Here is a 15140-nt window from a genome sequence, read left to right as displayed (position 1 = left end):
TCCTCCATGTGGCATTGAGAATATTGAATTTGTGTTCAAAAGGAACTTAATAATTATACTCAATTGAAATACATGGAGCACAACTGAATGTAAAGATCTCAGGGTGTTTATTTACAATAAAAACGACAACAACAAAACATTCAATTTATAGTAAATGCTGCTGCTATTAACTATTTGCTTCACTATCTATACTTACACCATCAGATTGATGATAAGGCAACTGAAATGATCAGCAGGACATTTTTTCCTTTTACAGAATAGCCTTAATAGCTTCTAAAATAATTTTTTATCCTACAAACTCCTTCAAAATAATAAGGGTCTGATAAATAAAATAATAATAAATTGTTGACTTGGCAGTTATTTCAAGTTGTTGATCAATCCCAGTTTACATCATCGGCCTATACATTATACACCCCAACAAAGTATCTATTTACAAAATCAGTAGTTGTATTTGGAGTAATTGTCTCACTTTAAAAGTAAATAAATACTCACTGTTCTATTATAATTGCATTGCAAATTTACTGCACTGAAACAGATTTGACCCCTGACATAGATTTTCACAGATGACAACATTATAACTTGCTCCAAGGCAACATAAACTGTCCAAGCATATAACAAGATGCTGAATGTTGTCACAGAGGTACAGAATAATGATATACACCTTAAGTGCCACTCCAACAGGAGCCAAATCAATAAATAAAAACACAGTGGTGAGGGAAAAAAAAGCTACTCAGGACATGACGTGGAGACTGGACTCCGCAGTGACAGACGAGACGGACAAAGCAGGGAAATCAGTCAATGGTGGCTATCCATTCAGCAGCAGATGATACAGATGAAAGAGAATGGCAATTCTTCAACAATTGATCCAGAATTTATGAGTATTTTATCTCATACTGTCATCCTGTTACTGGTTGCAGCACGTTTGACTCAAACAGACGAGGTAAAATATATTTTGGGATTTGTAAAATGCAGTTTAAGGCCATTTTATTTGCAATACATTGCTATTTTCACTGTGATTTGTTAAATTATGGATATTTGGGATGGAAAAGTTCTATCAGTAGTAGTGTTGCTGCAGCTATACAATTCTTTTATTTGGATACTACCGAAAAGATAATCACAGAAACAGCACAATGCTATATCACATTGAATATGTTGTCAGAAACTATTATTTGGCATTGTATTAGCGATTTTCATGGAGCCAAAACCTTTCTTGATTTGGCAAAACCATCAGGTATTTATCTCCTCAATATCCCAGGAAGAAACTCCTCATCACGCCTGTAAAAAAGGGCTAATTGGCACCATCTTTACCCTGTATAGCCAGAACACCCAGGCTTCAACATGACAATCTAAACCAACGCTTTTACAAATAGCACAATTCAATTTGTGGGGTAAAATGTGTGCTTTGGGAACACAGTTCAGGTGAAAGAAAATACACAACTAGGCAACAAATGTGTGACCAGGCAAAGAAAAGAGTGCAAGGAAATAACACTGTGCAAAAGCTGGCCCCTCTTTGTGCAGCATCCCCCTCCAGTGTCCTCTGGGTTTCCTGATATGCTGCACGCCGACCTTCACCGGGCAGCAGACTGGCGAGGTTCCACCTTCTTCTTCTTCTCCTCCTCCTCCTCCACCCCTTCCTCCTTGTCATCACTGGTCATGGTGAATGTCTGCACTTGTCTCATCTCCCAGAGGGATTCTGACTTATGGGAATGCTTTGGGAATGAGAGAGATTCATGTCATCAAACACTCCATTTATGTAATCTGTTTTAAGCATTTATGTAATTTGTTTTAAGACATCAACATGTAATATAAAATCTTAGCAGTGCCTATACGGTATGATAACCTTAGTCATCTCCTCCACCAAGGAGGTTATACGATCAGCGGCATTTGTTAAAAGGATAGCTCAAAAATGAGCAGATTCAGATCAAATTTGGTTGATAGAGGGGTAATATAGCAAGGAAAAGGTGATTAACTTCAAAGTTGATCTGGATCACATGTTAGATCCTGGATCCTAAAGACTGTTATTAGCCAGTATCATCGTTGGCAGTCATTCTGGACATATCAACGATTATCTTGATCCAACTCCTTGAGTCTATGTGAAATATTTGAATGTTTTGGAAAGCATCTTGGTTAGGTGATCCAGAGAATCTATTTTCAAATTTGTTGAGGCAGTGTATTTTAATTAGAGGGATAAATATTCATCCCCACAGAGGTATGGATGGTGTTCTGGATTGGTGGTCTGGAAGATTTATTTTGGTGTTTGGGAATAGAATTTATGAACAGATTTTGATGATACTGTGTTCATATTCTGTATTCATGTAGCCCCCTGTAGCCTCTTGGAGGTTTGAGCTCCCTGAGTGCTTGCTAGTTATAAATCTTACATTCAAGTCAGCCTGTGACTGTAAATAAGATATTCTTAACTTCTTGCCTGGTAAAATCAGTGTTAAAACAGTTGATAGTTTAAATCCATAATACTGAGGAATTCTAACCTGAAGATGGAAATCCAGGATACAACCGGGATGGGTGGAGCTAACAGTTCTGCACACACAGACAATGCACAAACAGCAATAAAACAACCAACAGAACAGAACAGAACCAAACTCAGTAACAGCACTAGAAGCAATGCAGCACCACAGAAGAGTAAAGCACACCACTGGTGTGTTTAGGATATTCGGTCACGACTATATGAAATACCTCAATGCCAGTGTGCACTGTGCATTAATCATGCAAACGGCAAACATGAACGACTGTCAGGTCGACTCACTGATGAGGACTGATGATCATGTGGTCGCTCCAGTTTGATACGGATGTCTGTCCCTTTCCCTCGGTCAGGTTTACCAGGCCCTGAAGAATCAGGGATCAAAATTATATCCATACAGAATCTCCTAAGGTATTGAATCGTGCCGGTGGAACAGGAGGAGCGTGTCTTTTCTAAATCCTGTAACCCCCTGATTGTGATTACTTTGCCTCATCTAGCCCCCCTGTGACTCTCACCTGGAGAGCTACCCCGACTGTTGTTACTGGTGTTGCTAATGCTGTCCTCTAGCCAGGCGCCGTAGGAGAAGGAGTCTCGCTTGTGAGGTGTGCCAGCAGATGATAGACTCTCCTGGGAACAGAGACACAAATCCCTCATGGAGGTCAGACTGAAAGTCAAACATATAATTAAACACACATATCTTGTTTTCATGCTGAATATACCACTCACCATGCCAGTGTCATAGTCCTCTGTGGCCTCTGTTTCATTCTCCTCGACCACACTGGCAAAGCTGCTAGCATTGGAGGAGGAGCGGGAAAGGTCATGACCCTCAGGGATGGATGGGGCCCTGCCACACAGAAAAGAACTACACCCTGGGTTAGCCAGTCTCCCACCTGGCCTAAACCTGCATTTATCTCTAGGACCATGTGGATCCTGTCATGTCTACATGTTGGTACCTGTTCTTGGTAGTTGTGAGCACCTCAGGAGAGCTCTGATTGGATGAGTTGTCAGATTTGGGGTCTTGAGAGACGTGACCGCTGTCAGGGGTTTTCTGAGTGTTGGGGGAACTTTCTCTGCTGCTATTCAAGACACAGAGTTCAAATTATCAGACAATGGGGCGTAACATAGACAGAGGAAATATCTACACGTTCTAATATTTCTGAACATTTCTTTAACATATACTTTTTATACCTGTTTATACACAAGTCTTGTCTCACCTTTTCTCCTGGACTTCTTGAATGTTTTCGATACCAATAGCGCTGCTTCTCCTGGAGCTGAAAGGACCAGACTTTTTCCTGGTCGGGCTTTTTCCCGGGATTATCAAAGACTGCGAGGAAGAGGGGACACAGTGTTGGACCGAAAATCTACTAAAACCTAAAATATATGGGAGTAATCTCGAGAGCTTTACATTTAATACTGAGGGGAGATAACGGTGGTTTTGACTTTCAATCAATTGATTTGTATTATATTCAATTGAACAAATGCTTTTGAAAAACACACAAGATCCTAAATCATCAGTAGTAATATTTTGTGAACTGATGAAAAAAGAAGGTAAAATATGCATTTAGAGGCTCAATGTCAAGCCCCAGTGCCAGTATTTCAGCCGGAGCAGAGCACATTGAGGTGGAAGATGAAAGATGGATTTAAAGGCTCCGGGGCCCATCACTAAATATGCTTTCTCTGTGACCGCTTTGTTCGGTCAACCTCAGTTTTAAAGCTCTCAAAATACGAACTTGAAACAGCCTTTTTATTCAGACTGGCTTCAAAGAGCAGCAGGAGGATTTTTTTCATGATTTCTCTTTGAGGGAGGTCTTAGATTACTAAAATAACACATTTTTAAACAAATAGAGAATCAAACACACTGGAGTTACAATATAGAGTCGTCAAAGAAAACTATAAAAGGTGAAAACACACTGCAGTAAAGCAGATAGAAGAAATTCTAGAGTGTTAGTATGGAGCTAATGGTGGCACCTTCAAATACGAGTTACTGAGCTTTAGATGGTCGATTATATGAAGAATTTCATGGGGGAAAAAAACTATAAAAGCAATTTTTAGAATGGATAAAACAATGAATAAGACAAATTATGAATACCATTGAATAGAAAACAAAAAACAAATCTATGCGTAAATATGATAATGATATGAAATACATATAAAATGGCCATAACTCCAAATTATTTTATTAATTTTTATTTTTAATATTGTGATCTTATTGTTGTTATTTCAAAACAGAGGCTTTGTTACCTAAAAAAAAAAAAAAGAGATAAATAACCTGTTATCACCAAAAAAAAACAGCTTTGTCACATGAAGATAACGAAAGAATCAACTCCCGTTCACAAGTTTCAACAGCAAGGATTATAATCAGTAACAACTAAATGTATGGCTGTTCAGGTCAAATAAACACTAATTGGATTATTCATGCGTATCCATTTAAAGAATGGCTTTAATCTGTTCGCATGACCTTTTCATAGAACTCCACAGGATTTAGCTGATCAATTCAACCAATGTTAAATTGTCTACATCCGCTTTGTTGTTGGTTTTTATCACAGATTTGTATAATGCTCTTTGTACGGACATGCTGTCCATCAAACACACTAATTAGTGTGTTAAATGTGTGTTAAGGTGCTAAGATTAATAGAGAAAAGTGCGCAGCCATGATGCAGTGGAGCCATGCAGACAAAAAAAAAGGACATAGAGGACAAATGAATTGTTAAGACAATAGGTAGAATTAAACATGAACCTCTTCTACTGTTCCTATCCCTATGGCACTGCCTCGACGTCCATATTTACTGGGACTTTTGCCTGGGACAAGCAATGACTGAGCCACGAAGAAAGAGAGGAGACAGGGAGGGGGAGGTAGAGAGACGATGGCAGTGGACAAAAGGAGGAGAGGAGGGTAAAGGGAGGTGGAGAGGGAGGGGAGAGAAAACATGAGATATATACAAATATATATGAGATTCCATGCAGTAAGTCATGTTGTTCAAACAAAATACAAAGCATGTGTTAACTGGAAAATACAAAGAGGGACATTTGGGCTCCATGGGTGCAACACAGGCAGCTGAATGGGAGAAAACTAAGTGAGCCTGTGAGAAAGAAGATGAAAAAGAGATAAAACAGCAGGGGAGGACATAAAGTTATACATTAGTTTTCATGTCAAGGCAGGATTAATGGGGAAAAGCATTAATATAGCAATTTAGGTAATTCTAATAATTATAGTTAGTTTTGAGAGAAGTCTTTGAGGTGATTTAGAGAACGTTGAGTCTCTTTTGAATATATACAATCCTGAACAGTCATATTAGGTGCCTTGCGATGATTTTTACCTTCATGCAAAAAATAAATGTAAAAATTTATCTCCATGTTCCTCCAAATTATGCATCATCAGTGTTCAGTGAAGACCTTGTAACTTTTCTGAGTTTTACGTTTCACTTCCGTATAAAATATGAAAAGTTCCTCTGTGAGTTGAGAATTTTAAGCATTTTCATCAACAATCACATAACTAGGTACAAGGTTTTCACCTGTCGACGGAAATATTCATGTCATAATCAGAGTGATTACGAAGCACACACACAAACATTCAACAAAATCCAAGTGAGCATTGGTGAACAAAAGTATTAGCAGCAGTTTTAAACCAGAGGAGAACTTCACTTCACGTCCTGCAAGTATTCAAGTCAATGAGAGTCAAGTCACTCCATCTTGAGGTGGCAGACAGTGTGAAACCCTTGCAAAGTGAGAGCCAAGACCCAGGGTCATCAAGCCTTCTCTGTCAGACGTTAGTGAAGCAAGCAAGTGAGGGAGGAGGCAGGAGCTCTAGTAGAATTTCTACGGGAAGCAGAGAGGCCGAGATTCACCTCCTTCAAGACCAGGAGGAGGAGGAGGGTGGGGGCTGTACTTACTATCCCTGGGAATTTGGGGCTCTCTGCAGGGTTGTGGTTAAAGCTGCCGCTGAGGCTAGTGGACACTGTGTGCGGCTTCTTGAAAGTAAGACCCATGGCATCCATAGACTGGCTCCTGCTGCGTATCACCCGCTACAGAGAGAAACGAGGAGGAGGATATACATTCAGATGGCGATGACCCCCGTGATCCTTCAGCATCGCTGTGCGGCACCACAGGACGAGAGGAGCCTCAGGGCTGTCCCTGAACACTGACCACTAAAGGCAGAGAGCACTGGCCTGATGTTAATTCCGACAGACAAGGAAGTGACAGAGAACACTGTTGTTTAAGTGCCTGGAGGGGGTTAAGATGAGTCACTATGTTTAGGCAGGTAGTAAAAGGAAGAGAAGGAGGCCAAGTGGCTCACAGATGTCTGACCACACTGGGATTAAATACTGCCAGGAGATGTTTAAAGCCCAGAGCACCTTTTTGCAGAAAGAGTGAATAAGCAGATGGCGAAAGAAATCTATCCATTGATTGTATGACGTACGAAGCTGACAGAACTACAAACGTATGTGATTGGTGACTGAACACTGAAGCATCAGCAGCACAAAGCAGGAAGCACGTGAAAGAACAGCTGAGAAGCAAGAGCGGTGTGTGTGTCTGCAGCAGGACGCAGCTGCAAAGCTTCTCTTTGTTCAGATTCACAGAAATGAAGAGAGGTGGATAAAACCCTTGCGGAGACAACAAAACTGAAAGACTGACAGAGAGAAGACACCCTTTTTAAACCCACAGGAGAAATACAGTATAAGACAACTTGTGCAAATAACTGTGGGATAGCAGCTTTATACGGTTCCAGCGCTGAACATTTTAGACATCTTTAAAGACTTATAAGGGCACTTAAAAGAATAGTTTTGGTAAATGTGCTTACCCCCCTCCACCCAAGAGTTATATGAGAGGATTGATACCATTCTCATCTGCACAAGTGGCATCAATCTCCTGATCTAACAAAACGAGTGCATTTCCCAAATTGCCAAACTAATCCTTTACTTGAGATGTCTGAGCTTGCTGTCTATGCCAATAACAATGATTCTGTCTTCGTGCTGGCATAAGTAAAATTCACAACTTTGATCTTTGCAAATGCACTTAAGCTCCTCAAGCCACTTTTCTTTCACTGCATGCGTTTTTTTTTCCATCGAAGCAGGATTTCAAAGGAAGCTGTTATTTTGAAGCCCCAGCCGCTGCTGCTGCCTCTCCCGTTACCTTGAAGGACTCAAAGAAGCCCCCTCCTCCTCCACTCCCATTCTCTAGTTTGTCATCTTCTCCTCCAACACCCATCATGGCCTGGCTGTTCACATGGAGCTCCTCATACAGTGTTTCTAACAAGGCAGACCGCGTTCGCTCCTTAACACAAAGAAGGGGAAACAGACACAAAGACAAGGAAAGGATATAATTTTATGGCCAGAGAAGCATAAATAAGAGGAAATGCTTCAAATATCTCAAAAATCCCACCTCTAATTTGGCAAATTTCTCAGCTTTATAACAGGCATACTCTGCATTGATGAGCTTAGTGAAAAGGAATTCATGGAATTCAGGGCCCTGGAAAGAATGGCATCATATTGTAAACTACATTACAACCAAAATGAGAAGGTAAACATCCAGGTCTACGAGTTCACTTACCTTTTTAAAGACAGCAGGATTTGGGAGGGCCGGGCCAAAGAAAGGTACATCATCTCGTGCTGTCACTGACACCTGAGAATAAACAGTGACATAAATTGTATTAACCGTTTATCCCAGAATGCAGGAAGTATGCTGAAGGAGACAGGTCACCTTATAGAGAACGTTGTCAGAGCAGGGGTTGACCACTTGGACCACAACGTAGGCATGAAGAAAGTTGGACGCGATCATGTCCGGTACAAAGGGAGTATTTTCCTCTTGGAATACGATTGCCACAATATCGTTCCCTATATGCCTCTTTCTCTGCAACTGCAATACAGCATGAAAACTTGATTTATCGCATGGATGAATGACCGTGACACTCAAGACATTAACTGTTGTATGAAAGAATAATGAGGCTGAGTGATGCATAAATTTATGAATCTGCAAGATTCCTAATGCCACATTTACACTTTAGAAATATCGAACAAAAAAAAGAAAATAGCATTGCACTTTATGTGTGTAGCAGGCACAACTGAACACAATCATCTGACACGACTGATGGACAGTCCAAGGAAAATATAGTGGATGTTTGACAGAGCACGAAAAGATTTGCGTATCAGATTGGAAGTATAATGTACCCAATTTATGCAATATTTATCTCGTTCAAAGTGGTATTGTGACCACTGGTGTGTGTTTGTTTGTTTGCAGGATATCTCAGGAAACAATGGATACATTTTGATAAAATGTGTTGGCAAGATAAATAATACTGAGTGATTTTTGGAGGCGATCCGGATCAAACTGTAGATTCTGGATGCTGAAGGTTGTTTATTGGCATAGATGGCAAGATATTAATGTTATTGCTGTTTGTTGTTATGAAATGTTGTGATGGAATATCTGCATGGCTACAGTCAGCTAATAAACCATATTCCATGCTCTCTTGATGTATTGCAAAGAAAATATTGTGTCTTTTCAACAAATATATGCAGAAACACTTGCCAGGTTGTCATGTTTTGTGACATAGTATGTTTAAATGATACTACGCCCATATTCCGCATCCACGTAGCCTCCTTGGTGGAGGTATGAGCTCTCTGAGTACTACTAAACTATAAATAATTACAGAGGAGTGCTCACTCTTCTGTCATCAATATTCCAGTCTCACAGCTGCAGCTGAGTGTGAGTTTGTGAAGCACCACCAGGGAGTGCTGCTTCCCCTGATAACAGCCAGGACAGGCAGCGTTTGGCTTAAATGATGTGAGGCCATACACACTCGCTAGTACTGAGTAAACTGAACATGAAGACCTCGCCTCATCTGTGTTTGTGCAAACCGCAACAGCATGTGGCATGCAAGCTTGAGTTAATTCATCAATGTTTGTGTAAATATATGAGACAGATTGGGGGGGGTGCAGTTATGTGAGCAAATCAGCGCAGCATCTCGGCTGTAAATCCTATGAGGGCAGACTGCTGCTCGCATTAATGCATATGTTTGATAAGATTCATGTTTTGCAAAGATCTGCTTTAGTTGTTTTTCACAATAGGAAGATGCATACAAATATGGTACAATGGTACCCAGGAGGGAACCTGTCTGACTGCTTGTACTAAATCATGAAAGGTGCGTTAGACTGGTTTTGTGTTGCAGTACCTGCTGGGTGTCCCCCTCTGTGTAAGGCAGCTTTGTAGACACATGGAACATGACCTCTTTGTTGCGGTAGTTGCAGTAGACTGATTCTGTGCCAGTCTGCCCATGAGTCACGTCTAACCCTCCACGAAAACTGCAAGCATACAGGACCATAACTAACAGGATATATTCGCCATCACAGCAGAGGCACCATTCTGTAACTGATATGATGTGAATTGTAGTTGCTATCTTGATTTTTGAGATGTAAGGATATATTTAGCGTCTTCAAATCCCAGTTAGATTCTTACCCTTTAAAGTTGTGTAGCTCAATTTTCTCTCCGAGAAACTCAAGGAATTCCACAAAGGCAAGACTTTCTTCACTGTTGCCAAATAGCTCTTCCTCTGAAGTCTGTAATAAGTGGGTAAAAAAAAACATCAAGGTGTGGAGAAAAAAAAAATCATCTCACCGGATACAAATGATTAGAATGCTGAGGAGACTCGGGTTTTTACTTTAGCCTGCGTAATGTCAATAATAATTCACTAATGTCCGTGCTATAAATACATGAGCAGTAAGGAGGACTTCAGAATAGCATGCCGAGTGTTTGATGTTCTTGTCCAAACACTCTGCATTTGCAAAGTCAGAGGTGGCTTCGATCAGTTATAGCAGTAAACAGCTAAAGCTTTCAAGAGGCTTGAGGAAGATCAGCTGCGGTAGGCCATTGATTATCTATTGTCAGCAACTGGAGGAGCGATGTGAATCAAAGAGCTCCTTTGCTTTGAAAGACATAGAAATAATATGTAAGAAAAAACTTCAGTTGCCAGCTATTTCCATAGTGTTCTCCTCATGGAATATCCCTCCATATTCCTTTCAGACCTCTTGGGGTTAGATTACATCCAGAGTGCCTGCCTCAGACCTTTGGCTCATTTACAACGTTCTTAATAACTGTTCCAAAGTTCTGCGGGCTTTAAGAGATGAACAGTGCAGAGCTCTAAGCTGTGAGGTGTCAGCCTTAAGGTACAAGTGCTCTCAGCACATTGAATCAAGGCATTCAGTATCTCTAATGCAACTCTCTGCGCAGTAAACAAGAGAGCTGTGATTGCCACAGAAAATGTGAGGGATGATTGAATGTAGCCGTACTGACTGGGCTGGGTTGAAAGATACCATTAAGTGGACTGAGTGTCGTCGGCCCCCTTGAGGTGCTCACAATGTGTTGCGCATGCTTAATTATTTTACGCGTGGACATGAGAAATAGAAATGATCAAGTTTTTTAACACTCACCTGGCCATACTTTTGATAAATGACCCCGAACTTGAAATTGTTGCTTATTACATGTTCATCAAAGGTTACAATAAGTCTTGAGGCCTGTAAATGAAATTGAATATTTAACAAAAGGAATCATAAAAAGCAGAGAGAGAAGCTGCAACTCTATAAATTTAAGCAAATCTTACTTTCGGATAAAGGGCAGGGAAAAATCGGTCCACGTTGACCTCTTCACAGACAAGCTTGGGATTAAAAACGCACGTGAGAGACTTGTTTCACACTATCTGAACTGTTTTACGTAACAAACACGACGCTCCTCTCACCTTAGCCATTTGGACCACGTTGGGGAACTCTGTCAGACAGGAGATGGGGATCACATCGTGATAGGTTTTCAGTTTGGTCCTGGGGAAGTCGTAAAACAATCAGTGCAAACTGAAAGCCATATCATGTGATGCAACATTTCTCAGAACCTATCAGATGGGAAAGAGATGATCCGGTATAGACTGTCATCAAACTTCCCCACCCTTTCTCTCCCTCCCTTCCTCCATCACCACCCACTCGCTGGCCTAAATAGTCCATCTGTTACTTTACTGTGGAGACAACAGTGCTGTTGACACTCTCTCTCTCTCTCTCGCTTTATGACTTTTATGATAACACCCTCGCTAGTAGGTTTATCCACTGGGCATTTCAGGTGGAACAAAAAAAAAAAAATCTATTCTGCATCTATATCTTGGGTCACATTTTAAATACACATTCATTACTGCAGATGTGCATAATCCAGACTTAAAGATTTGTTTCTGTCTGTTAACTATTGTACTGCAGCATGCATGCAGAAGGAGAATTACCTAAGCATTAGACGGAGATGTTCCTGGTCACCAATCACATCGTACTTTAAAGAGAACACCAGATGTCCGAGGGCACTGTCCACTGAATAGTAATTAAAGTGCTCCTGAGAGTAAAGTGCAAGGATACAGCCATTAGTACTTGTTGTAGAGACAAGTGAACACTAGTCAACACCAAGATCTGTTCAAACTATTGTCCTCTGCTTCTTTTCTGCTAAAGGCAAGATCAAATTGGAGCATATTATCTGTGTGTAAGAACAGGTGGTAAAGCCTGCTGCATCTTCATTAGCAGAAGTGTATGAAACGCCAAATAGCGAGGCTGGTCGCAGTTAGTGGTGTGCTGCACAGGGATTCGATTATTGCACTTTCATTTCATTAATATGATGAGCGAGAAGTGAGAATGATTGTAAAATGCTAAATGAGGGTAATGAAGCTCGTGTGTGTGTGTGTGTGTGTGTGTGTGTGTGTGTGTGCGCGCGTGTGTGTGTGCGTGCGTGCGCGTGTGTGTGGGGAGGCATTTAGAACTATGACTGAAGAATGTTTAGAATGCACCTAAATGACTAAAAACAAACAACCGTTTGATGTATGACTTACTATATCTAATTGTAGGATTGCAACCGTAAAAATATTTCATAATATGAGTATAAGTAGTAGTTAAGGATGCACATGCTGGGTAAGATGAGAATAAGATCTGGTTCATATATATAAGAAATGGCAGGAGATATGAAGAGGGACAAACAAGCTCTATCTCGTGTTTCTGTTTGTATGGAAAAAGGCCATTTTTCAATAAGATGAAAACAATTTCAGAGCAATATCTCAATACTGAGGAGGATGCAGACTTTACTGAGTCATAGCTTTCTGTCTTGGCTAACGCTGAAGACATAGGGGAAGAGATACAGAGAGAACTGACCTCAAAAACTAAAAATGTATGATATATACAATAAGTGCATGTATTTTTCTTGATGACTAAAACATGGTTATGAAATTGTGTCCCTGCGTCTTGGCAAATAAATACCAAGAATAAAAAACCCTTTACCATTTAAAATAAGAAGCAATTTGTTGCATGAAAGGAGCAGGGTTTGATTTATTGTAAAGAAATGGAATTATTGGAATTTAATTATGATTTAAGAAATTAAGGTTGACTTTTGGCATCAGGTCCCAAACCTTTTCTGCTTACGTCTCTTAATGGAAGGGTGTATTTTGTCTTGTCTGTGTTACTTTTGTTTAATTTAATAGTTTTACATTATTTGAAAATGAAAATAAAAATGTGAAATATACAGTTGACATTTTTTTGTGCTTTTCTATAGAATTATGTGTTGCATAATGTGGCTAACCTTGGCCAGGAAGTGTTTGCGGAAGAGTGTAGCAGTTGTGTTACATTCCAGCTTGGTGCGGGTGTCCGGGGACAACGGCTGCAGCTGCTCGGTGTCCAGTGTGTTGCTCAGCTCATGATTAGTTCCCTCAATCCAGTACCCTCCAAACTGTGGCAAAAGGATGAGAGGAAATGGGCTTTTTCTGCCCAACACCTATACCAAAATGAGAAACAGTAAGGAATGTAAATTTATATTGGGGGGGAATTTTTTTTTTTTTTCAGAAGTGCAACAGAGAACAAGGAGGAGAAGACACAATCATGTTGAAATCCTATTGAAACTTATATTAGCTGATGAAAACTGCTGCTCCAGCATGTATGTCCTACCTCATGGACACTTGGGTACGGAATGTAGTCCTCCTCAGTCTGAAACAAAGAGAAAAAAAAACAGCTTTATTTCTTCATCAAAGAATAGAAATGAACACAGAGTCCAACTCTATAATCCCAAAGGACACTATTTCAGTGTAATTGCATAACTGTTACGCAATGAGAATCAGTTCAGCAATTACACAGGAATAAGTTATCAATTCATCATGCATAAAAGCATTGCCATGTGTTAATCCTCTGAGATGCTACGTTCCTTCTATTATTGACATCTCCAGCAAAATTCGTAAGCCTTTCAGTCTGCAGGGCATGTAACATCAGAGGATATATATATATAATGGTGTGGAATCCCAAGTAACCCTACTAGTACCGCACATGTAGAGAATTTCACTGCATTATGAATAATATTGTATGTGCAGGAGTAATGAGCCTTTTTGGAAGAGCAATCATGAGATAATGATTACGTCATGTAAATAACATTGTATCTTAAATGGAGAGTCATACCTTGAGTGGGGGAGGAAAGGTGCATCTCTGCTCATCCATTCTATTACCCTACAAGGAAGGAGTTTGACGGAGAAAAAAAAAACAGAAACAGAGGAAAACAGTCAGAAACACTCGGGATTGAGTAGGAAAACAACAACAAAAATTGACATAAAGGAGCGTAATAATCCTGTTAATTTAGAAACCGCAACAAAAGTAGGAGAAAACGGTCAGCCTCGTTACATCGGGACACAGTTTTTTTCCCTAAAGATGTGCAGCAGACAAGAAAGCAGAGGCACAAATAGAAATATATAGACAGAGATGTATCACATTCACTGAGCAGATGCCAAAAGACAATTAAAGGAAGGAAAGGAATTAAGTCTGTTAGCACAGAGAAGACGAGTGTGAAATAAGAACCAGGGGATTAAAAAGATGCATAGCTAAGTGACAGTCCTACATTGAAACAGTATTTTGGAGCTGCGATTAGTGACTCAGCGAGAGCAGCAACATTATAGAGCTACTAAATCAAGCCTAGGTGACATTAGAATAATACGTCTTATCAATATATTGTCTGACATTTGAGAAACGCAGTTCTGAACCACACCTCCTGTTGAAGAAGCATATTTCTTTACAAAATATTCAAGGAATAGATATTAAAGCCACCAAAAGGTGGCATCTTTTTTGGAGAAATGTTAAAAACACGATATTCACCCCAGTTTACTCGTGACTTGGTAAGTGTGTGATTGAATGAATGAAATAAATATCCCATTAAAGCCTTCATAAACCAGGAGACAGTTTGTGAGGTGACATGATAAGTTGACGGTGCAGTCAGCCGATGTTACAACCAGAATGTTAACATGGAATACAGAGGCTCTAACAGCCCTCCTACCAACCTGACTCAATATTGCTATTACCGTAAGTGCAGAAAGATAAGTATTGCAGCTTGGAGGATAGCCAGTGTGCTGAAAGATTAGAAGGAGACGCGCTGGCTGGTTAGTTGGTTAGCTTTTGGAAAAGTATGTAGAAGTCAGTGCTTCACCTTACCTGCATCTTTTCAATCATTTCAAATAAATCGGTGGTCTGGAGAGAGGAGAGTGACATGTTTTGAGTTCTTTGGTCAGGTGTTAAGTTACTTCAATGGCAGTGAATCTAATCCCAAACTGTTGCTACCATCACAGTCCATCTGCTGACCGAAAAATGTACATTTAACCTCCGAGTTTTGTTGATGTGATCCACACTGAGACTCC

General features: G+C 40.2%; 1 protein-coding gene across 13 annotated transcripts in view; it reads right to left on the bottom strand.

Annotated features, from left to right (window-relative positions):
* Positions 1 to 1610: 1610 nt before the first annotated feature.
* The window catches only part of rap1gapa (RAP1 GTPase activating protein a), a 57761-nt gene continuing 44231 nt past the window's right edge, over positions 1611 to 15140 (bottom strand). For 5 of the 13 annotated variants that reach the window (XM_086213418.1, XM_086213409.1, XM_086213417.1 and 2 more), the window contains 23 exons: positions 14938 to 14973; positions 13918 to 13965; positions 13417 to 13455; positions 13055 to 13246; positions 11724 to 11827; positions 11202 to 11280; positions 11067 to 11120; positions 10897 to 10980; positions 9926 to 10026; positions 9642 to 9771; positions 8174 to 8329; positions 8024 to 8095; positions 7856 to 7942; positions 7607 to 7747; positions 6367 to 6498; positions 5214 to 5291; positions 3691 to 3800; positions 3430 to 3552; positions 3203 to 3338; positions 2992 to 3103; positions 2762 to 2841; positions 2487 to 2535; positions 1611 to 1709 (listed from right to left, as the gene is read on the bottom strand). In XM_086213418.1, coding sequence (XP_086069544.1) covers positions 2527 to 2535; positions 2762 to 2841; positions 2992 to 3103; positions 3203 to 3338; positions 3430 to 3552; positions 3691 to 3800; positions 5214 to 5291; positions 6367 to 6498; positions 7607 to 7747; positions 7856 to 7942; positions 8024 to 8095; positions 8174 to 8329; positions 9642 to 9771; positions 9926 to 10026; positions 10897 to 10980; positions 11067 to 11120; positions 11202 to 11280; positions 11724 to 11827; positions 13055 to 13246; positions 13417 to 13455; positions 13918 to 13965; positions 14938 to 14955 — 2085 coding nt within the window. In that variant the 5' untranslated portion in view covers positions 14956 to 14973 and the 3' untranslated portion in view covers positions 1611 to 1709; positions 2487 to 2526. The remainder of the gene's footprint in view (positions 1710 to 2486; positions 2536 to 2761; positions 2842 to 2991; positions 3104 to 3202; positions 3339 to 3429; positions 3553 to 3690; positions 3801 to 5213; positions 5292 to 6366; positions 6499 to 7606; positions 7748 to 7855; positions 7943 to 8023; positions 8096 to 8173; positions 8330 to 9641; positions 9772 to 9925; positions 10027 to 10896; positions 10981 to 11066; positions 11121 to 11201; positions 11281 to 11723; positions 11828 to 13054; positions 13247 to 13416; positions 13456 to 13917; positions 13966 to 14937; positions 14974 to 15140) is intronic. The other 8 variants (XM_086213411.1, XM_086213421.1, XM_086213410.1 and 5 more) reach the window with 7 other exon arrangements.

This window comes from Aulostomus chinensis, chromosome 9, assembly GCF_037954235.1.
Source record: "Aulostomus chinensis isolate RoL2024-O1b breed Wild chromosome 9, RoL_Achi_v1.0, whole genome shotgun sequence".
Classification (NCBI taxonomy): domain Eukaryota; kingdom Metazoa; phylum Chordata; class Actinopteri; order Syngnathiformes; family Aulostomidae; genus Aulostomus; species Aulostomus chinensis.
This window is presented reverse-complemented; position numbering and strand designations above follow the sequence as displayed.